Genomic DNA, 23,752 nt, shown 5'->3' on the forward strand with positions numbered 1-23,752 from the left:
TAGGATACACTTTATTTTACACCGCAACAATGTAGATGCTCTAACAAAGTAAGTTAATATTTTAGCAACTTCCACATGAAGCCTTTGCTTGTTACATTAAAAAATTTGAAATGTAATACAATTATTGCTTGGAAAAATCTGAAACTAGTAATTAATAGAGCGAGAAAACAGAGTATAAGTTTCAAAAGTTGAGTAAATACAACTATGAAATGCAACAGATTTCCCTATTGAAACACTTTAATTTCAAAACATAACATCTTGTCAATTCTGCTCTAACAAAATCCTTACACTTTTTCAAATATTGAGTCTCTTAATTGCACTATTATGTTTCTAGCCAATATATTTGACAGTGAAGCTGCAAATCCATTGAAAAAGAATCTAGGTTTTTGCTTGCATCTTTAAAAAACATAAGAAGTAAAGCCTCTCACTTATAATTTTATTTTATTTCTAGACAAACTTTATAAGGCTAATCTAATCAAAAATAAAATTTCTGTTATAATGGAACTCTAGTACATAAGAGGATTCAATCTAACTAATGTAGAAAGCATTAGTGCTTATTTTAACTACTTCTCTTTTCTTTGAACTTTGATCCCAATGCATTGCACGAGACAAGAATAATGAAGGCATACAAGTATTCGATGCCTACCTGACATATACGTTCCCATAAATTGCATGTCAAAATGACAGGGAGAAAACTAAATCAATGAAACTGAAATATTACTCTTAAAAAAGGATATCATATCTTAAATTACATTAGCATAAGATTATCTTACCTCAACCATGGAAGCAAAAACAGTCACCAACATCGCAATTGCATCTCTAACATCAAGAGCGGGAGAACCCCAGTTAAACATATTTGGGATCTATTTGGACGTGGTCACCAAATTCCAGCCAAGTCAAGGAGACAGAGTTCCAAGAGGCCTAGCCAAGTAAGAAAATGCAACAAACAAATGGCAATAAATAAATAAATCCAACTAGTTGGGATAAAGGATCAGCCAAGTGAAAAATCAAATTGGAACTTTTACCAGTTTATTTCTACAAGTGGCTAGATCTACTTGCAAAATGCTGCTGATAAGGTTCGTGGCTGGTTTGGAATTGGCTGGAGAAGAAGATGGATGGAGTCTTCTGTTAAGTGGTTTGAAATTTAGTTGGCTGGAAGTGTATTACAGAAGCCAACGTTGGTACTTGGGTTGGAATTGAATGGTTGGCCAAATATGCATATATTGATGGAGGTGGTGATTGGTCAATGACCATTCTATAAAATATTTTAATATGTATGTTGGTCAATGACCTTGCCCAAATGAAGTGTTCTAATGTAATGCCAAAGAGTTGGCTGGAGAAGTGTGGCTGAGAAGATAGCAACTGGAGGGGTGCGTGTTTGACAAGCTAAAGTGAGCTAGATTGGTCATAATGTTGTTTTGAATTCCTGAAGATAAGGCATGTTAAATAGCATTCTGGCATAAAGAATTTGTGATATTAAAATATTAATTGGCCAACCAGACTTGATTGCCCATAGTCTGGGCTAGAAAAGCTTATTGATCCATGCAAATACGTTGTAGAGGCCTTAACAGTTTGGTAGATTGGGAAAAGAATTAAAGACCAACTAGTGGCCTACAGATTCCCTCTATAATATATATATATATATAGTTATTTGCAACTTAACATGTAATTGGTATATATATAAAATATATATTTTGATATGAAGGGACAAGAAGTCACGTCACCTTGGCTGAGCTTCTTCAAAAGGCCAAATGGCCTAGATACCTTTATCCAAAAGGTCTAATGAAAGTCGGATGGCCATTTAATGGCCTTATACCATCTATATAATAATATATGGATATAATATATATATATATATATATATTTGTTTATATATATATATATATATATGGTGCAGATGGACTCATTGAAATTCCAAGTCACCCAACATTGATGGATTATGTTTAATCAAAATTAGACACTCTTGGAGCCACATCGTCTAACCAGATGTTAGGCCTAAGTCCTTGGAGGCCCAAGCTCTACCCTCGAAAGTAGGCCCAAAAACCTCCAGATGTTTTCATGCACGTGACGAGATCCATCCAAGGAAAGCAATCAAAAGAGAGTGATGTCAATCTGGAACATTCCTGAGGAGGAGAGAATCAAGTGATTAGATTTGTAATTTGATGATCTCATTTGAATCAATTCTGTGAATTTAGGAAACCACACAAGGAAAAATTTTGGATGAAGTTGACCTTAGGCCATTTAATGGCCAGCCCATGGGCTGACGAATGCCCCTATATAAACTACATCAGACAAAGAGCAGAGGGATCTTGACATCAAACACAAAAACCTACTTTTCGTCTTTCAAATTTTTATCCTTAGACTAGGTTTTTATTTTCCAAGCAAGTAGACTAGATCAGTTCTTCACTTTCGTTAGTGTAAGTTTAATTTCTTGTATTTTCCATTACGTTGTTTTAAGATTCAATTTTATCGCTTTATTGTTAATTGTCATCGAATTTGCTTTAAGCTTAATTTAATTTCAAATTGCTTTGTTTTATTGCCTTTATTCATTTATATCGTTCTTCGTTTAATTTAAGTTTATCTATCGCTTTGATTTTCTTTATCGCACTTCAATTCTCGTCTTTAAGTTTAATCACATATTTTAATTTAATTTGCATTGTTATCATTAAAAATCTCAAAAATACTGAAATACTTGTACAAAACCTAACCATCCTCAAACCCGAGGAAGTGAAAGAACCTAGGCCAAGATAAGGTTCCTTGCTTGGCCGATCAATCGGCTGGTTAGAAGTCAGAAGCGCTAACACAACAATCCAACCTTTTCCATTCAAGCTAGTCAGTGGCTTGGTGGTGGCATGCCTACTCAATCTAAAAGAAGAAGGACCAAAAACTTCTTCAATCGGCCTACCTGACCGAAAAGAGAGAAACAAGATCCACAACCTATATTTAGTGATACACAATTATTAACGTCATACTACTTCCACAACTTATAATAGGAAAAAGTATAGAAGCTCAAGTTAGGGTTTACCCATGAGCATCGCTGAAATGTCCAGACGGTTGAACGCATAATTGTTATGAGTACGACCATATGCACGAGACATAACTACTACAAATGGCCCTGCAAATGGTACTAAAAATATATGTGCAAATTGTTGAATTTCATTTGGCTTTCCCTCAAATGGCATAGAAACCTGAAAATGTTAAATGGTTCTTCTCTAGATCTAGATACAATATAAGGGAGGAACTGCAACAAAATCCACGATTGCATTAGCCATTTAAAGCTCGATGCAAGAAAAGGATGGTTAAACGGTGCTACATACATGTGCTATGAAAATAGAATTGTTATTGTAGGCAGTCTGACTATGGCACATATGTCCAACTTCACCATTTAATTGGCAAAAAAAGAATGTTATCCATTAAAAACAAAAGGTAAGAAGAAGTTGCATAAAAAAAAGGGGTTAACACCTATGACTAAAAGGAATAAACTGTCGACCATGGGGTGAGATGATCTTCTAATACGAGGGCGAGTAACTGGTCAAGTCATGAAACTTAATCATTTTGATCAACATGGCTGCAAGTGGATTGCGTTTGTGTGTTTGAACTGACTACGACAAAAGTAAGTAAGTGGCTCCTTGCCTCCATCCAACGGTGATCTTTGGATATTGTCGTGATTCTTTCGTTACGAAGATTGCCGAGGTTTAGGTTTATGGTTGGATTCAGTCAACGAAAGTCCCCAAAACTTAATTAATATCAACAACATGTCGTTACTAGTTAGGTTTGGTTGATTTTGTCAAAAAAAAAAAGTAGGTTTCGGGGGTTCATTGGTTAGTACACCGAAGCAAAAAAGGTTCAGCACAATTACATGAGAGAACCCGTAAACAAACATACCGAGTCCAACTAAGTATGGTAGTCAGCTAGCTCAGTAATATGCATTAATACCAAGTTAATTTTTTTTTAAAAAAAATAACGTCTAATTTGACCAATATACAGGTCATGAAAGGTGTGTTAGTACTCGTAACACATAATTGAATTTATTGTCATAACCTAATCCCAAAAGTTGGCATGATAAAAGCTCCAATAAAAACACAAAAAATTGATGCAAGTAAAAAAGCTCTGTGTATAACTCTCATATTATATGTAAACCTTTAAACAGGGCCGGCCTTGGGCTTGAGTGCCGAGGGCAACGGCCATGGGCCTTCAAATTAGAAGGGCCTCAAAATTTTTATATATTACCAAGATCCCAAATATTAAATAAATAAATAAATAAATAAAACACCCTTTTTATTTCCAAGCCAGAAGAACTCTTCTTGGCCTCAAAATTTTTATATATTACAAAGAGCCCAAACATTAAATAAATAAATAAAACACCCTTTCTATTTCCAGCCAGAAGAACTCTTCTTCCCATAAAATTAGAGTGGTGATTTCCCCACTTCCTTTTTCTTCCAATATTTTATCCACAAATTACACTCCTTTTTTATAACTAAAAAAGGAGTGTAAAATGGATAAAATAGGAGTGGGGAAAATCATTGCCCTAAAATTATTTCACGCTTCCTCTTCTTCCAATAAACAAATTGCACACTTCCTCTCTTCCCATAAATTTGTAAAAATACAAATTTATAAATAAACTCAATCCTAGACATGTATTTATAAAAAAACCCAAGCACTATTTAAACATAGAAACACACTCAAAATCAACCCCAAAGTCAACTTTTTGAGTGTGTTTATAAATGGGTTTTGAGTGTGTGTAATGATGGGTTTTGGGTGTGTTTATATGTTTAAATAATGCTTGGGTTTTTTTATAATTTCAACCCCCATTTTGGGTGTTTTAGTGAAACTCCCCAAAAAAAAATTCCACCCTATTCTTCTCACTTTTTTGGTCAATATCAGACCCTTCTCTCTTCTCCCTTCTCCCAAGTTCTCTTCACTATAAAACCCAACAAAATGCTCTCTTTCAATATATTATTTTCAGTTTTTCTCTCATCCCACTTTTATTTTCAGAATTTTTTTTTTCCTTCTACACGTTTTCTGCAGAGGAAAGCTGTGAAATATTCTATGAGGTTCTTCAATAATAATCCTAGATTTCGAATTTTATTTGCAACAGAGCTAGGCTAATTAAAGAAAGTTCTGCAAGGTAGGTTGAGGCTTTTTTTTTTTTTTACAAGCCTAAAACAGGTTTTATGCTCCTTATTTGTTGTTTAAATTTAATCTTTTATCGGTTACTTTGGTTCATTGGTTGTATTTGTTTCTTTGTTGGTTAAGTTTGGTGTGTTTATTTTGTTTATTTGTTGCATGTTTCACTTTCAAAGAATACAAGAGACCTACTTCCTCTCCTCCTCATTACCCCAAAACCACATCTCCCTCATCCCCTCAACATATTAACCCCACCTTCCCACTTCCTTCTCTTTCCCCATCAATGAAATTGAACAATTCTTTTTTAATTTCTCAAATCTCACTGCCAAAGTACTTCGTTGTTTTTTTTATTTGGTTTTGTTAAAAATAATTAAATAAAAAGTGTTCAACCATTCATGATTTGGAAACCAAAGGGTCAGTAGAGGTTTTGATAATTAAAAAAAGGTCTATAGAGGTAGCGAAAGACACAAATATGCGACAGACAAGTAGAGAAAAAAATTTCTCACCATCCCAATATGCGAGAGATAGAGGTAGAGAGAAAGAGAGAGACATAGATTTTAGTTTTTGCCAAGGATAAATTTGGAAATACATAATGTTATTTCATAATTAAAGGTTGTTAGCATTTTTCATAAAATTATTATATTTAAGCACACACAAAAAGGCAATCAGCAAAAAAAAAAAATTCTTGTTTACTAAGGGCCTCACTTGATATTTGCCCTAGAGCCACCAAAATGTCAGGGCCGGCCTACCTTTAAAAAGCCCCTCGCACAACAGAAAAACAATTGTCAGAATAGAATTATATGTAAAAGTGCAGTTTTAAAATAATGCATGTAAAGATCAAGTGAAAATGTTAATACATTAAGATTAGTTCCATGGTGAACTATCAACCTACAATTATAAAATGAGTACTTACACATTATATAAGAAGAAAAAGAAAATAACAATGAAGGTCTCATGCTTTTTTGCAAACACATATTTTGTAATGGGTCATGAGATAAAATACAAATAAGGAATATGAACTTACTAGATACGGTTTCTCAATCCGGAACCTGAGGGAAGCAAATATTGGAGGGAGAATAAGGGCATACCAACTCTACAATAAAGTGTTGAGACAATAAACAAAAAGAATGATCTGAATCATTATAGCTTTCTTCTCCTTTTCACATAAAGATAAAGCAACTTCTATTAGAATTACTATACACATATGACTGAAACATGGATTTTGAACATATAGGGGATTGTACTAGTGAATTTATCACGAATGAGGTTAGTGTAAGCACAGTAATTCCAATTTTAATGTATACAGTTAGGTTTGATTGGATTATGTAATTGTTTTCTTATGTATAATATGAAGTTTACACATATATTTAACTATAGATAAGAATAGATGGGCTCGTGAAGTTGGAAGGGCGAATGGTTTTGTTATTGTGACATTAAGATTTGATCAAGGTGGAAAAGGAAATAAGAAGCCTAGAGTTCCTTTCGGTTGGGAGAGATATGGAGAATATAGAAAGAGAATTCCCAAAAAGGATATCAAGGATGAAGATAGAAGACATGCGGGTTTAAAAAGGTGTGGATGATCTTTTCAATTCAAGGTTAAGAAGCTAGAAATAGATGATTATTGGATGTTGATAATAGTTACCGTAGTGCATAATCATATAGCAGCAACACATTTGGAACGTCATTTATTTGATGGTAGATTATTATTGTCTGAGGAGACATTATTGTTACTTGATATGTCAAAAAGTTTGGTGCGATCAAAGGAAATTTTGACTATGTTAAAACAAAGATATGAGCGTAATGTATCCACACTATATATAATGCACGTCAATATTGGAAGATCTCAAATGCAACAATAGATGAATAAGTTATTTGAGCATAATTACATTACGTGGCATAGGAGTTTCCCAAAGAAAAATATTATTTTGGACTTGTTTTGGATTCATCATATTTGTTTGGACTTGTTAAGTTCATTTCCACGTATTTTAATAATTGATTGTACCTATAAGACCAATAGGTACCGCATGCCATTGTTAGAAATTGTTGGAGTTACATCAACCAACATGACATGTTGTGTTGGTTTTATATATCTTTATTCGGAACAAGAAGATAATTATGTATGGTCCTTAGGCCATCTCCAACCATGTTGGGGCTAAACTCAAATTTCCACTCTCCAAAATACAACTATTCATGTATTTTCAGGACTCAAAAATGTTTTTTCTCCAACCTTGCAGACTCATAATTTGAGTCCACAACTTTATTAAATTGTTTAAGAATGATTAACTCCTAATTTTTTTTCTCGTTAATTTTTCTTGACATTATTTTTGTTTCAACATTCGTGATTTAATTTTCTAAACATTTTAACTTAAAAAAATAAAATTCCAAAACATAATATAATTTCACTTAAAAATAAAAACAAGTACAACACCATACGTATGCCGAGAATAATTCGAACCCTTCATTGAAGCCATTTCCATAATTGTCTTCCATTTTTACTTTTACTTTTACTTTATTGGATTCCTTTATCCTTATTCAATAATGTTCTGAACTTTTGCCCACTTATCCACTTGTGTTCTTCAATTATTTTATAAACCCTTTCTCATCCCCTATTGTATTGTTTCGATCATGTTTGAACCATTGCTCAACTTTGTCCATCTCACTTTATTGGATTCCCTTATCTTTCCCTATCTTTTCCTATCTTCATTCAATTATTTTCTAAACCATTTCCCATCTTGTCTTGTTTCAATCATGTTCTGAACCATTTCTCATCTTTGTTCATCTCACTTTACTGGATTTCCTTATCTTTCCCTATCTTCATTTAATTATTTTCAAAATGTAGGTCATCTCATTCTCTTGTCTATTTAAGAAGTGTTATTCTACCAAATTGACCACACAATCTCCTTCAATCTCATTCTCCTTCTTACAATAAATTCACGTGGGAAGGCTATACAAAATTTCTTCAATGATGATTCTGATGATGATTACCTTCATCAACAGAGAGTTACAATGGCCGTTCAACACCATGCGTTTTTGTTGGAGCAATATGCTCAACAATCCAAACATGGTGGTTTTGTTGTAGGCCATGAATACAAGAATCGGAAGAGAGAAAAACAAGAGTCTCATGGAGGACTACTTCTGTGAAAAACTACTTTATCCCTCAGTGGACCTTCGCAGGGGGTTCCACATGAGAAGAGAGTTTTTCTATCGCATCTTAAATGATGTTGTTGCACATGAGCCATACTTTACTCAGAAGATAGATGTTTGTGGACGACAAAGTCTATCCCCAAAGCAGAAGCTAACGGCCGTGTTTCGAATACTCGCATATGGATGCTCGGCAAACTTCACCGATGAGTACTGTAGATTGGATGCTCGCATATCCTCCCCATGAAATAAAATAAAAATCAACTTAATAATTGAAAAGAATTAGAATTATAAATTTAAGCATTGAAAAAAATGGGTACTCACCACATCTTCAAGATTGGAGACACTCACATACCTTGCATTGGCCTTTGTTAAACATGCCTTCCATAGAAAATATTTGTAACAACCCGGTCCTTAATTAATATTTAATTATTAATTTATTCCAATAAAAGAACACTATACCCCTAAAATATTTTATTAGTTTAAAGGTTGACTTTTTGAACAGGAAGGAATTTTGGGATTTCAGTTATACCGTTGCGTAGAGCACAGTGAGATGAGTCCATAGACACGTAGTGGACTCAAATCGGAGTTGTAACGAAAGAGTTACGATTAAAAGAAGTTCAGTGGCATAACCATAAATATTTCAAACTTCAGTTTTTAAAATCTAGAAAAACCTAGATTTTTCCTCTCTCTGGAGTTCGAGCAGCCGACTTTAGGAGAGGATTTCTCTCAGCTCCGACCACCAAATTAAGCAAAACCAATGCCAAATGAACCGCCTCACTCCCCTCTTTCGTCTCAACCCATCCCAGCCGTGATCCGCCATGTTGTCGCGAATCACCACTAAACAGTGGTGGACAATTTTTAGTAAACTCAGGAAGCCTCCGCCACCAAATCGGACGAGGGAGGTATGGTTTTCTAGCTATTTTTTATGCTTTAGTTGCTGGTTGGGTAGGATTTCAGAGGTTTCAAGCGTAGATCATTTGATTGTTTAAGTTAGGTTTCAGCAGATTTTTGGGTTCTGTTTCGGCCACTTCCGGCCAGTTTTTTGGGTATGCCTAAGAACAAAAGTTGTTCCAAATGGGGTATTTTACTTAAGTTAGGAGTTTGGGCAAGTGGTTTGGAGTTTTTCATACCGCCAAGAATTGATCAAGCCACCCACGCCCTGCGGCGCGTGTGGCGGCCCGTGGGCAGATTGGTAGAGACCACTTTCAGGTCTAGAATGATCCTTGGGTCGTCATGAGCGCGTAGGAATTCACGGATCTCAATTTGGTTAACGTTTGAACCCCGAACGGATCTCGCATAGTGTGTGATTTTCGGGTTGAATAGTTTCGAACCGTTGGATTGTAACCATTTTCGGATATGTTGACCTAGGTAATTTCAGGATCGTATAGCATTTAACGGATCGTAAAACGGAGTCTCGGATACCCTAGAAATGTCAGACCTAGAGTGAGGTTTATAGTAAATCAAACCAGATTCAGTGTCAGAACAGAGGAAAGAACTACGTGTGGCTTGATCCTCAGTAAGAGTGCGTAGGCAGCCTACGATTATTAGGCGTAGCCACGAGTTAGGGGCTCAGGTTTATTTTATGTTTTGTGGCATTTTGGTCATTTACGACCCACTTACAGTGTCGATTTTAAACAGGTTTCGACCCGGATTCCAAAGTGAAAATTGGTTGATGATCTTGAACCAAGAAGCAATAACTTGCAGTGATCATATCCCAACTCCGCTCATGCCTAGATTATTTTCCAAAAACTTTTGGTACACACGCAACCAAAATAAGTCGTTTGATTGATTTGTGCCAATAAACCCATCTTCATATATAGAAACCCACCCTTTGCAAAATGCCTAATCTTCTTGTGGTTTCCAATTCACATCTCTTTGGGGTTTTCAGGCCATTCTCAACAAGACTGAAAGTAGAATGAAAAAATATAACAAAGGGAGAAAGGAAAAAAAATGATTTTTTGGTGGATTATTTACCAAATGAATGGCTATTTATAGAGTTTGGAATAAGTTTTGGGGTTGGGTCTGTTTTAGATTAATTATAAATATTATTTTGACCGTTGGATTTAAATTTGTGTCGTTGGATGTGAAATTTTATCGTTCAGATTGCCAAATTTAATCTTGATCATTGATTACAAATATAGCTGTTGGAAGGAAAAAAAAACAGCACAACACAACTTTTGAAACTATGGCCATTGAAATGGAATCAACATGCAAAGGGCCAGCTGTGTCGCATAACATGCTCGCCAGACAACAAATGTCACGCTGGGCCCACCAATTTTGGTTTTCACGTGGACTTCCAAGCAAAAAAAAAAGATAGTAAAGTTTGGGCCCACATAAAATACCAGTCCAGGCAATACTTGGACTAGAATTCCTAGGGATGGCAACAAGTCGGGTAAGGGCTGGTTATGACAATATCATCCATGTCCCCGTTCTCCATCCCTGCCCCCGTCCCCGAACCCATCCTCGTTTAATAGGTTTAGGGAATCCCCATCTCCGTACTCGTTGGGGGACTATCCCTCTACCCGAATCCCTAATTTTTTTTACATAAAAAATATTCATCATACATTTTAACATTAAGTTTCATATTAAATTATCATTCAACACATCCAAATTAACTATAAAGTTTAACTCAACTATTCAAAATCACATCAATATGAAATTCTAGAGAAGATTAGGAAGAATTAGGAGATGAAGGTTAACTTAGGGTTAAACATAAATATTATAATTATATATTTATTTATTTAAATATAAACATATATATTTTCAGGTCGGGTTTAGGGATGGGATGCCAATACCATCCTCTCCCTATACCCGTCGGGGATTTTTCAAGTTCGGGGATCCCTGTACCCGATACCCATTTGGCCCCGAAATCTCCCCTCGTTAGGGTCAGGGAGCAAACAAATTTTTTCCATCCTTAGGAATTCCATCACAAATTTGAGATTTCCCAAATTTCCACCCCCCAAAATACATGGGTTGGTGAAGATTTTTGGACTCAAAACTCATAATTTGGGTTTCCACCCCTTGGGTTGGAGATGGCCTTAAGTGTATTATGGAGAGTGATAGAGAAAATAACTATGCCCGATGTTATTGTGACATATAAAGAATTGGCTTTGATGAAAGCCATTAACATTGTGTTTGGTACAACTAAGTATCTATTATGTAAATGGCACATTAAAAAAAAATCGTGCTAGCCAAGTGCACAGTTGAATGTAAAAGTAAGGATGATTGTGATAGGTTTTTGGTTAAATGGAATTCACTAGTTGTGTCCCCTATTGAAGCCAACTTCATAAGGGAGACAAGAGAACTATTCACTGAGTTTAGTAAGTATCCATATTTACTTAAAAATGTGACAGATACTTGTTGAACCCATAAAATGGCAGATTTATTGCCGCATGGATAGATAAATGCATGCAATTTGGGAATACAACTTCAAACAGGTAATGCCAATTATGTTGTTTTTTTACTTTATTTGATTTATAGGTGCAAAAGTGATATATAATCTTTGAGTTTGACTTATAAGTTCCGATTATATTTTTTATACTTTATTTGAATCATATTACTATATACAAATTGTTTTAATGCGACTATACTTTTACTTCAACAGGGCTGAAATTTCACATGAAAAATTAAAATGACAACTTGGAACAAGCTAAGGAGCATTGCCACAACATGCAAAAATATACATGCTTTGCTTGATTTGCAACACATTGAAATTAAGGCTTCGTTCGAAAAAAGTTTAACAGTGGTGCATTATGATTTTAGAAGTTCAAATTATGAGGAAACTCATGGTTTTGTCTCAATTCGTGCACTGTATATGGTACTCGAGGAGACCAAGCTAACTAACCTGAATGGTGTTGACTCTGAGGCGTGTGGATATGTCTTACGACAAACTCATGGGTGGCCATGTGCCTATGAGATTGTAAAATATAAGAAAGATGGTAAATCATATTCCACTTGAGTGCATTAATCCTCATTGGTGGAACCCTTGACATGTCCACTTAAAAGAAAAACTTCATAGTGTTCCTATAATGCAAAGATAGAGTTATGTCATAGGCGTTAGATGAAATCTGATGCAACTTCATACATGATTCTTAAAAGGAAACTTATGGAGTTAGTAGCACCACAAATTACGTGACTTGTGGAACCATTTGTGAATACCAAGACTCAAGGTAGGCCAAATAAGATGATGGATAAATCTACTCATAGATGATTCTTAAAAGGAAACTTAAAGTGTTCTCAAGAAGCTGAACTTGCAAACCAACTTGTAGATGGAGAACTTGAAACTGACTTTAGGCTTAATCAAATCTGTACATTATAACGAGTTGGAGCTACTCATTGGAGTTCTCATTTTGGTTCTATTAGGCGATTAATTGTCTTGTTTAAGCAATGTTGATATAGTTCCACAAAACATGTGAATGAATGGACTCAACAACAAAATACATGGGGAAGCTATGAGTGCTTATAAAGCTTTGATGTCTTTTGAATTTGTGTTTAACTTGCATTTGATGGATGAGGTTATGGGAATCACTAATGTTCTTTGTAAACAATTCCAACTTCAATCTCATCGTAAATGCTATGAACTTGGTTTTAAGCACAAAGTCTCTTTTTTCAATGTTGAGGGAAAGTGGTTGGGAAGCTTTCATTGGGGGTATGGTATCATTTTGTGAAAATAAATGGATTGATATTCCAGACTTGAGAGTTCCTCATATAAAGGGTACGTGTTGTTTTTGCCAACAACAAAATTTTATTACGGTTGAGCATTCATATTGATATATTTAATGTTGTAATAGATTTTCAGTGATAGAGTTAGAAAACATATTTGGAAAGAGCGCAATTGAACTGTTTACTCTTAGCTCAACATTGGATCCTTGTGATGCATTCAAATCATTTCATATTGAAGACTTTACGAGAAAAACAATCTTTCCTCGAGCGCCACATCTCTCTCTCTTTAATCCTAGCAGAAAAACAAAACCCCCTACCCCTTCAACGCCGTATCTTGGGGGAGGCGGGGAGGGGAGAGTTGGTCTACCCCTCCTCCCCTCTCCTCATCTTCCTCCTTCTCCCCCTTTTTCCAATCTAGTGGGATGAAGACCATGGGCATGATTTCCCCTATCACCACCATCTTTATCCTAGTCCTGCTCCATACCTACCTAAAATCCATGGCTCATTTGGATTCCTTTACCTCCCCTTTGATCTGGCATCATCCTTGGTTTGTAGCTACAAATTTTAAACGCGTTTTGGCGCGTATTTATTGGAAGGTGTGTAGAGCTCTAACTCAGGTGCTTGCACCACCTCCTTCTAGGTTCTTGGTTCTTTTCCTCCTGACTGTGGAATGCGTTTTCTCATTCTTGTTTTGTTGGTTGCTGTCTTTCGGATGTATTGGTTGGGTCATTTCTGGATCTGTTAGTGAATCTTGGGTGGGCTACGTTTTGAGGGATGGCTTGGTTTGCTGACCTACGGGTGTTTGGTTCTTCATGGTGGTGATTGGTGGTTTGTCCATCTACAGTTGTGGAGTTTCTCTTTGCTGGTGGTGGCGGCTTGGAGTTTCTCTTTGGTTATGTCGGCTAGGTTTCCTGTGTTTTATTTTATGTATTTTATATTTAATGTGGGCTTTATGCTGAATGTGGGTGTAATGCCTCTTTGTGGGCTATATGTCTTTATGTAGGCTAAATGTCTTTTTGTTGGCTTTTGACATTTTAGTTTTTGGCTCGAGAACATGATCTTCATGCTATATTATAATAGTTTTAGCTAGATTTGTTCATGTTTGTTTTCCGTTAGTTTTATGGCCGGTGCTTTTGCTCGGCTTTGTTTGTATTGTTCTCTACCCCTTTGAGGGTTTGCAATGAATTGCAACTTCTACCGAAAAAAAAAAAACCTTTCATATGACAAAATATGTGGGTTGGCAGAGAAATTCTATCATGAAGATTTCAAAGATGATGAGATTCATCTTTTAAGAGAAGAGCTTCTACATTATGAGTTTGAACTCTCTCATCTTTTACAATTTCATAATATGTATCTTTCTCAATTATTCCAAGAACTTGTTTAAACAAGAAATACATTTTATTTGATTGAGAAACTAATTCGTCTGACTCTTTCAGTTTCTATAACAACGGTAGAGCGTGCTTTTTCATCTATGAGACTCATTAAAACCTGTCTTCGAAACAAGATGGAGGATGAGTTTCTTGGAGATAATTCTCTACATAGAAAGAGAACTTGTTGATAATATATGTATATATATATATTTATTTATTTGATAATCGAGTAGTTTAATGCTTTGAAGACTCGTAGGGTACCACTTAAGTAGTTTAAGATTGTATTTGCATTGCATGTTTATTTAATGTATTGTTGTTTTTGTATCTAAGTATTTAGTTATGTGTAAGTATGCATTTTGATGAGTAAGGTTCATTGCGTCCCCCCTAACTATGTGTATATTCTCTTGCTTATCAATAAAATTCACTTATACGGTCGAGTTTTGATTTATATATAATTAAAGTTTTTTTATATTTTTTATAATATAGTTGAAAATATAGAAGTAAATAATAGAAGTGCTTAAATCAATAACGGTTGAGTTCAAATCAACTTGATATATATGGAATGTACTTCAAGTCATTGATTCTGCTCGTACTCTACAGAAGAAACATTTATATGTTTCAATTCCTATAGTAAAAATATCAACCGAACTGGTGGAACAACAAAATTCATCAAAAAAGAAACTAATTTGGGGTGTTCGAGTTTAATTATTTTTTGTGAAGAAGAAAAGACAACAGATTGTGAAGAAGAAAAGAAATAAAAAAACAATAGAAAAAGTGGGCATTCACGTTCGGGTCTTCATCCCAGCCGTTAATTTCGATCCAACGGCTAAAAGTGTTGTCCTCAAATAATCGTTCGCACCAGAGAACATCTCCCGTATTTTTTATTTTGTTTGGTAACCCTATTTATTTCCTTTTTTTTTTTTTTTTATTTAAATTTTTTGGCCTGAAAACAAAACCCCATCATAAACCCTGAAATAACTACTCACTTCAAACTCTCGCAGCTCAAAAATGAGCCGAAGACGTTTGAAAACTCTCCTCTTGCACTCAATCTCCACCATGTCATCGTCCCCTCTTAAATCCAACCCCCTTTTCACCACAAGTCAATCACAAGCCTTCCCTTCTCCATCCAAATTCTTTCACCAAAATCTCGAACTTTGCCTGCCCAGATTCCTTTGCACTTCTTCGCCGGACAATCTCGATGGTCTGGTCGATCCTCACGACTTTTCAATGCCTGGGAGTTCTGGAATTGAGTCTATTTCGGCAGAGGAATTCGCCTCTTTGCGTGATTCGGTGTTAGATATCAGTGCCGGTGATGGGTCTTCAACGCCTAAATTTGAATCAGATAAGTTTTCTAATAATGCCATTTTGATTTCGAATAAGATTAGGAATTATAATGATGCGTTTGGTGACCAAACCCAGAAGTTTCTTAGGCAGTTTAGGGATATTCTGAATGAAACTCTGGTGATGGAAGTACTGAAGCTTATTCGAAATCCTGAATTAGGTGTGAAGTTTTTCATATGGGCAGGTAGACAAATTGGGTATAGTCACACTGGTCCTGTGTATGATGCATTGTTAGAGTTATTGGAGTGTGGTAGTAATGATAGAGTTCCAGAACATTTTCTCCGAGAAATTAAGGGTGATGATAGAGAGGTGCTTGGCAAGTTGCTTAACGTGTTGATATGGAAGTGTTGCCGAAATGGTTTGTGGAATGTAGCTTTGGAAGAGCTCGGGAGGCTTAAGGATTTCGGATACAAGCCAACTCGAGCAACTTACAATGTTTTGGTTCAAGTGTTTCTAAAAGCTGATAGGTTGGATACAGCACACTTGGTTCATGTGGAGATGTCGGATTTGGGGTTTAAGATGGATGATTATACACTTGGTTGCTTTGTTCACGCCCTTTGCAAAGCTGGGAGGTGGAAGGTAGCGCTCACATTGATTGAGAAGGAAGAGTTTGTGCCCAATACTTCTCTTTATACAAAGATGATATCTGGGTTGTGTGAAGCTTCACTTTTTGAGGAAGCCATGGATTTCTTGAACAGAATGCGGTGTGATTCTTGCATTCCTAACGTCGTAACCTATAGGATTTTGCTTTGTGGTTGTTTAAAAAAAAGACAGCTTGGTAGGTGCAAGAGGATTCTTAGTATGATGATCACAGAAGGTTGTTATCCAAGCCGTAAGATATTTAATTCTCTTGTAAATGCGTATTGCAGGTTAGGAGATTACTTTTATGCTTACAAGTTGCTTAAGAAAATGGTAAAATGCGGGTGCCACCCAGGCTATGTGGTTTACAATATCTTGATTGGTGGTATATGTGGAAACGAGGAATTACCTAGCTCAGATATGTTAGATTTGGCTGAAAAAGCTTATGGTGAGATGCTTGATGCAGGGGTTGTGTTAAATAAGGTCAATGTGAGCAATTTTGCACGATGTCTTTGTGGCGCCCGAAAATATGAGAAAGCCTTTAATGTTATCCATGAAATGATGAGCAAGGGTTTTGTGCCTGACACTAGTACATACTCTAAAGTTATTGGCTTTTTGTGTGATTCATCCAAGGTAGAACAAGCATTTTTGTTGTTTGAAGAAATGAAAAGGAATAGTATTATTCCTGATGTCTATACCTATACTACTTTAATTGATAGTTTTTCTAAAGCTGGCCTTATTGAACAGGCTCGTAGCTGGTTTAATGAAATGGTAGGAAATGGCTGTGCTCCTAACGTGGTGACTTATACTGCTCTTATACATGCATACCTTAAAGCAAAGAAGGTGTCTGATGCAAATCAACTTTTTGAGATGATGTTGACTGAAGGTTGCATTCCCAATGTTGTTACTTATACTGCTTTAATTGACGGTCATTGTAAAGCTGGTAGAATTGAAAAGGCCTGCCTGATTTATGAAAGGATGAGAGGTAATGTGGAAATCCCTGATGTTGATATGTATTTTAGAATTGACAATCAGAGTATGAAAGAACCTAATGTTTATACTTATGGAGCTTTGGTGGATGGTTTATGCAAAGCACACAAGGTCAAAGAGGCCCGTGACTTATTGGATGCTATGTCGGTAGAAGGTTGTGAACCTACCCATATTGTGTATGATGCCCTTATAGATGGATTTTGTAAATATGGGAAGCTAGATGAAGCGCAAGAGGTGTTTACTAAGATGTCAGAGAAAGGGTACAGTCCAAATGTGTACACTTACAGCTCTTTGATTGATAGGTTGTTTAAGGATAAAAGACTAGATCTCGCTTTAAAAGTCTTGTCTAAAATGCTAGAAAACTCTTGTGCACCAAATGTTGTTATCTACACAGAGATGATTGATGGTCTTTGTAAAGTTGGGAAGACAGATGAAGCCTATAAGCTTATGCTGATGATGGAAGAAAAGGGGTGTTATCCAAATGTTGTTACTTATACTGCAATGATAGATGGCTTTGGGAAAGCAGGTAAAATCGAAAAATGTCTTGAGCTCTTTAAAGAAATGAGCTCTAAAGGTTGTGCTCCAAATTTTGTCACGTACAGGGTTTTGATAAACCATTGCTGTTCAACTGGCCTTTTGGATGAAGCTCATAAGCTTTTGGATGAAATGAAACAAACATATTGGCCAAAGCATATGGTAGGCTACCATAAAGTTATTGAAGGTTACAACCGAGAGTTCATGAACTCTCTTGGGATTTTAGATGAGATGAGTGAGTGTGGTTCAGTGTCAATTATTCACATATACAGAGTTTTGATTGATAATTTTGTAAAGGCTGGAAGATTGGAATTTGCTCTTGAGCTGCATGACGAGATTTCATCATCTTCACCTTTTACATCTGCGAACAAGAATATGTATACTTCATTGATTGAAAGTCTTTTACATGCAAATAAGGTTGGTAAGGCACTGGAGCTGTTTGCAGACATGGTAAGGCAAGGTGGTATTCCAGAGCTAATGACATTGTTTGACCTTATTAAAGGGCTCATTAAAATTAATAAGTGGGATGAAGCTCTTCAACTATCGGATAGCATATGCCAGATGGTTCGTCTCTCCAACTCACCTCATTTCTTTTACATAAAAATATATCTTTTTCTTTATTTATACTATGAACCATTTCATTTCATTGTGCTATTTTTTAGGAGTGAATGTTATACACTATATGCCCTAGAAAAAGAGGAAAATCTAAATTCTAACTGAAAATATTTGCATAGATAAAGTGTCAAACTATTTCTTTCCTAGAATTCTTTGAAGTTAATAGTTTTAAATATTGTTTGAAAAGTATTGAATTAAGGCGAGGGTTTTAGTATTTGGTGTGAGTACATGCACATTTAAGCAAGTGCACTTACATGTCTATTTCTCTCCGTATATGCATGTAAATTTTATGAGTGGTAATACATTTTGCATGTATGCATGGACCTTTAAGCCATTATTTATTATCCAAGGACTGGATTAAGGAAATGCACTTAACTTAGAAGTCTTGTACAATTACTTGTACCAATTGTTTGTCTGTAAATCCTATAGTAAATGGTTGGGTGGACCTGTCTGTTAAGCGATCAACCTAGTGTATGGTAGTTCATCATTATTTATTGCAAAGAAAATTTTCTTTACATGTTTAAGATCATTGGTTAGTTGGAGAATTTTGCACTTGGCAATTTTTTTTTTTTCCTCAAGTTTGCCTTATCAGTAGCATTTGCTTACCCTGAAAAAATGTCGGTACCGATTGATGTGTTGTAGATGAAGCCATCATAACTACATTATGTGATTGAGCTGCCTCAAGCTGTATATTAAGCTACCTGTCAACTGTCTTTTGTGCTTTATTTTTAGGTTATAAGGACCCTTGATGTGGCATGTAGAGATCACTAGGAACTAGGAAGAATTGTAGTTTCATTTTGACAAGATCTTTACAATTGAATGAGCAAGAATAACACAGCAGTAGCCAGTAGGATGTTTCACTACAAAAAGCATACATTGCCTTTGTTGGACTGTTCTGCAAGACTTTCAGTCCAGGGATAGGCATGCTTTAACCTTTTGCTCAGCTCTGCTTTCTGGGTCCTAGAATGGGGTTTTTGTTTTTGCTTGTGTAAACTCAATCTTTAATGATTTTTTTCTCTTCTCCCAAGCATTCTGTTTAATGACTTAGATCATATGTTTTGTTTATTTCATTTGCTCGTCTTTTTAATTTATAACTAGGAAAGCAGAATTTTTAAAGACTATTATCATTTAGAAGGGGGTAATCTATGCTTGTGTTGTGAAAACTTCAAAGTATTGGAAGCTCCAAGACTCGTCTAAATTGAGGCCAGCTTAACCTTACATGAGTTTACTTGATAGCTTGGACCAATAATCTGAAACGGTTGGCGCTGCTGATATCTAAGTTGCCTCTGTTTTTAACTGGACATGTTTATTTATTTAATTATGTTTTGTTTATTTCTGTTTATTATTCTTCCTTATATTCATTGTATTAGTCTCAACTAATTGAGCAGGACATCCATTGGCTTCTGGACGAAGAGACATCTGACAGAAAGTAGTGTGTTTTCGGAACTTTTGTTGTTTGCCACTGATGACTCATTGGACCTTGGTCTAAGGTTCTCTTGAGGAGTGGAAAAGTATTTGTGTGGGAGTCTTTGTGCAAGCATATGCACCGTGAGGATATGAATGACAGTTGCCTGCTTAATGGAGTGATCCTACAGTTTTTCTTACCTTGCAAAGTGGCTATAAATTGCAAGAAAGCTAGAAGAAATTTCTGCTTGCTATTCGAAGGAGGTAAATCTGATTCAAATGTCCTAAGCATGATACTTCAAAAATTTCAGAATGGAGGATTTGATACTGATAAGGCATGCCTTGACAGATACCATATGCTCCAAGTCTGTATCCAGTTTCCCTTTAGGAAAATTTGATTTTTGGATATGGCATGGATATGTGAGGCATGCATGATGTATACAAAAGTGATCAAGATAGATACGAAAGGGGTTATTTGTAAAATTAGTATAGGAAAAACGGAGCTAAGAGTGTCATTTTAAAAGGTTTTGGAGTTGTTTCTGAAAAAGGGTATCTAAGTGTCATTTTAAGATGTTAAAAGAGTTAATATGAAAACAAAAAACAGTACGTTAGATAAGAAAAAGAAAATTAATTTCATTGTTGTATCCGTTGTGGTACCTGTATCTTATTTTTGGAGGTTTTTGGTATTGTCGTATCGTCTCACAAATCCTATAACTGTATGCATGCAGCATAGGTTTTATATTCTGCGGCAAGGCTTACAGATGATGCTGCTTGAGTGTAAGCAGGACCAATACCACCTTCCATTATGAATCATCACAAGTTCAGGAACTTTGGATCCTATTATTCATACCTCCGGACAGTAGTTTTTAAGTATATTGCTGTTTTTACTAATTTACTAGGTGCAGATAAATTCACTATGTTCTTTGCTACTTGATCATGATAAGTATGATATTGTTCAGCTCTATCACATACCGCTGATGTTGCTTGTTGAGTGCAAAGCTGGCAGGCGTTGTGGAATTCATTTCGTGGGAATTGTCTTCGTTTTTCACGTGATGATGTCAAGGTAGGGTTGTTTTTGAATTATTCCTTGTGCAGTTTAGTTGGTAGATACAATATGCATGCAAACAAAAACAGAGGCACATACATGGTAGTTTGTGATTTACATTTCAGAATATTTGCAGGATGAAATTTATAGGGTAGGGAGAAAACCTTAGAAAGGAATTCACAATTTCTTCTCTTTCTTTTTTTCTTTTTGTCGTTTGTGTGCATGTGATTCAGTCAGAACTTATTTTGCGTAGTTCCTGTTTCTTATAGCAATTATTGCTTATGAATTATAAATTGAATTTGATTAGTTAAGGATAAGGATGATGTGATTGGATTGGAGCTATCTGGATCTTCTCCACAGGATCTCATAAGGTATCAAATTTCAAACAGCAGGCATTATACAGATGCTAGGAGCTCAAGTTAAACTTCCTTTTAATGGCTAGCGTTGCCAGAAAAGTAGTGTATGGGATTTGTTGTGGTACTGCAAGCATTTATTTCTATTTGATTTACCTTGAGGATAGTAGTTAATCCACAAACAAAATACTGTACTTGGTTTTATTAGGTACATCAGGTATGAGATAAAATTAGTCTCTTGTAAGGATGACCTTAGTTTAGCCTAGAAAAGGGCTAATTACAATTTTGGTCACCTAGGTTAGGGTCGAATTTAATTTTGGTCACCATGATTTCAATTTTCTCGATTTCATCACTGTACTTGCGATCGTTAACAAATCAGGTCCAGTCCTTCATTTCCGTCAGTTTGGTACGGGCTTTGTTGTCCTTTCATCCCAGCCCAGCTCTCTCTCTTCTTCTCTCCCACGGTCGCATCCTTGTTCGTTCATCCAAACCCAGATCAAATCCCTCATCTTCTCTCTCTCTTCTCAATTCCCAATTTCCATTCCCAGCCCAGCTCTCTCTCTCTCTCTCTCTCTCTCTCTCTCTCTGTCCAGATCAAGCTCTTCTCCGTCCTTAGTGACACCGCTGCCACTCAAACAAGGGTCCCAGTGCAGTGGCCATTTTCTTTGGTGCCTTTGGTGCCTTCTCTTGGTGCATGTACGAGGTCGGCAAGGGCAACAAGATCCAAAGCTTTTTTTATATCTTTTTTGTATTTAATTTCATATTTGGTTACATGAGTTTTTATTGTTTTGTGAATTGAAGGTTGAAAATTGGATGGGTTCTGCGAGTGTGTGAGTGGGGGGAGTGAGAGGTAGTGATCTTTGTTAGGGTTCTCTTGGTATTTCTTTGAGAGTTGGGCTGGGGGTGGAAGTTGTTGATTGGGAATTGAGAAGAGAGAGAGAAGATGAGGGATTTGGTATGGGTTTGGTTGAACGAATGAGGATGCGACTGTGCGAGAGAGAGAGAGAGAGAGAGAGAGAGAGAGAGAGAGAGACGGACAGACAGACAGCTGAGCTGGGACGAAAGGACAATAAAGCCCCTGCTCAACTGACGGAAATGAAGGATTGGACCTGATTTATTAACAACTGCAAGTACAATGACGAAATCGGGAAAGTTGAAATCATGGTGACTAAAATTGATTTCGAGCCAAACCCCAATGACCAAAATTGTAATTAACCCTTTAGAAGAAGTAAGGATCTCATAGTTTGACCATGCCACAATGTGGTATAATGATCTGAGCCATCAATTCTTAAGTTCCTCTTCAAGGATGTCGATGCAACAATCAACAAGATCTGGAATCTTTTATTCATCTAATTGTCAGTCAATAAATACATGGGCAAACACAAGGTTTGTTTCGATAAACCTAGAAATGATCATGATGATAATCCATATTTAAATGGCTTGCTGGTTAAACAGTGTCTTCTTGGTAATGTAATTTTTAGCTTCCTTGGACTTCTGTAGTTATTTTGTTCTGTTACACTTCCTGGGCAAGATTTTAGATTCTTTAGACTTCTGCTGTTATTTTGTTTTCCTTCACTTTTAAATCAAACCGTATTAATGATAGTGATTTTATATTTATCATTTATATTGATTTATTTGTTCTCTGGGTGGGCTGTAGTGTATCTAACCAAGATGATGAAACTACTCAACAACCTCTAGAGTCATGTTCGAATCATGTTTAAGTGGATTTCATTTTTCAAGTAGGAGCGGTAGGACATGAGTTCGATTCACTAAGTGGCATTCTTGTGTTCAATAAATATGCGAGGGATGTCTGCTGCCTTGTTCGAATTTATTCACAAAAGGAGGAAGAAAAAGGATACAGATGAAACTATAAACGGAAATAAGTTGTGTTTCAAGCAAGCTAGCTCAAGGTGACTGCAAATGCCATGTGATGGTAAAATGAGTGCTGGCATTTGCTAATGCCTAAAGTAATTTGTAGCTGAGAGCCTGAGGCCACCATTCTTTGAAACCAAAGTGTGATTGTTTTATGTTTGATTTTGATTTTATCTTCGACATAGCTTCGGGTTAAATATTCACGGAGGCTGTAACATCCCATTTGCAGTTGGGAAAAATTGTTGAGGATAAAATTGAGCAAAACAAAGTGATTTTAGTTTGTCAAACGCTGAGAATGAATCATCCTACCATTTGATGTTAAAGCTTCGATTATATCCTGAACAATCTGCTTATGAGAATTTGTGATCTTCTGGCTGAAAAAACCTTGTATATCAAAAGAAATAACTCCAGCTTTGCCACGGTTGCCGTCCAAAGAGACTTGTTTCGATGAATTATTCAACTTCATTATTTATTATGATACGTAGGTTAGGAATGTGCAGTTCTTTTAATGAAAAAACGTGTTAAGATCTGAATCTGATGATGTAATTTAACCCTATTTGGGGTTACAGAAAAGGATATGAATCTTTCTCTGCTTTATATTTCATTTCTGGTTTTGGTACCTGTCAAATTTTTTATTGAGAGATGCTATCGCGCTAACATCATCTCCAATGCTAAATACAAATTCTTTAGCTGTTTTCGCTCCAATGTACGACTAA

At 35.9% G+C, this 23,752-nt stretch overlaps 1 protein-coding gene across 2 annotated transcripts; it reads left to right on the forward strand.

Annotated features, from left to right (window-relative positions):
• The first annotated feature begins 15,252 nt into the window (after positions 1–15,252).
• On the forward strand, positions 15,253–23,395 carry LOC103322446 (Tetratricopeptide repeat (TPR)-like superfamily protein). Of its 2 annotated transcripts, XM_089046419.1 has the most exons (5): positions 15,253–18,311; positions 19,751–20,030; positions 20,495–20,636; positions 20,726–20,829; positions 22,822–23,395. In XM_089046419.1, exons 1-2 carry the CDS (start codon positions 15,312–15,314, stop codon positions 19,793–19,795), a joined length of 3,045 nt encoding a protein of 1,014 aa, XP_088902545.1. In that variant the 5' UTR covers positions 15,253–15,311; the 3' UTR covers positions 19,796–20,030; positions 20,495–20,636; positions 20,726–20,829; positions 22,822–23,395. The 2 variants fall into 2 exon arrangements, with proteins under 2 accessions (XP_088902545.1, XP_088902544.1); XM_089046418.1 differs by having other exon boundaries at positions 20,495–20,829.
• Positions 23,396–23,752: the final 357 nt, after the last annotated feature.

The sequence above is a fragment of the Prunus mume genome, linkage group LG2 (assembly GCF_029339155.1).
Source record: "Prunus mume cultivar Tortuosa linkage group LG2, ASM2933915v1, whole genome shotgun sequence".
In the NCBI taxonomy this organism is placed as follows: Eukaryota; Viridiplantae; Streptophyta; class Magnoliopsida; order Rosales; family Rosaceae; genus Prunus; species Prunus mume.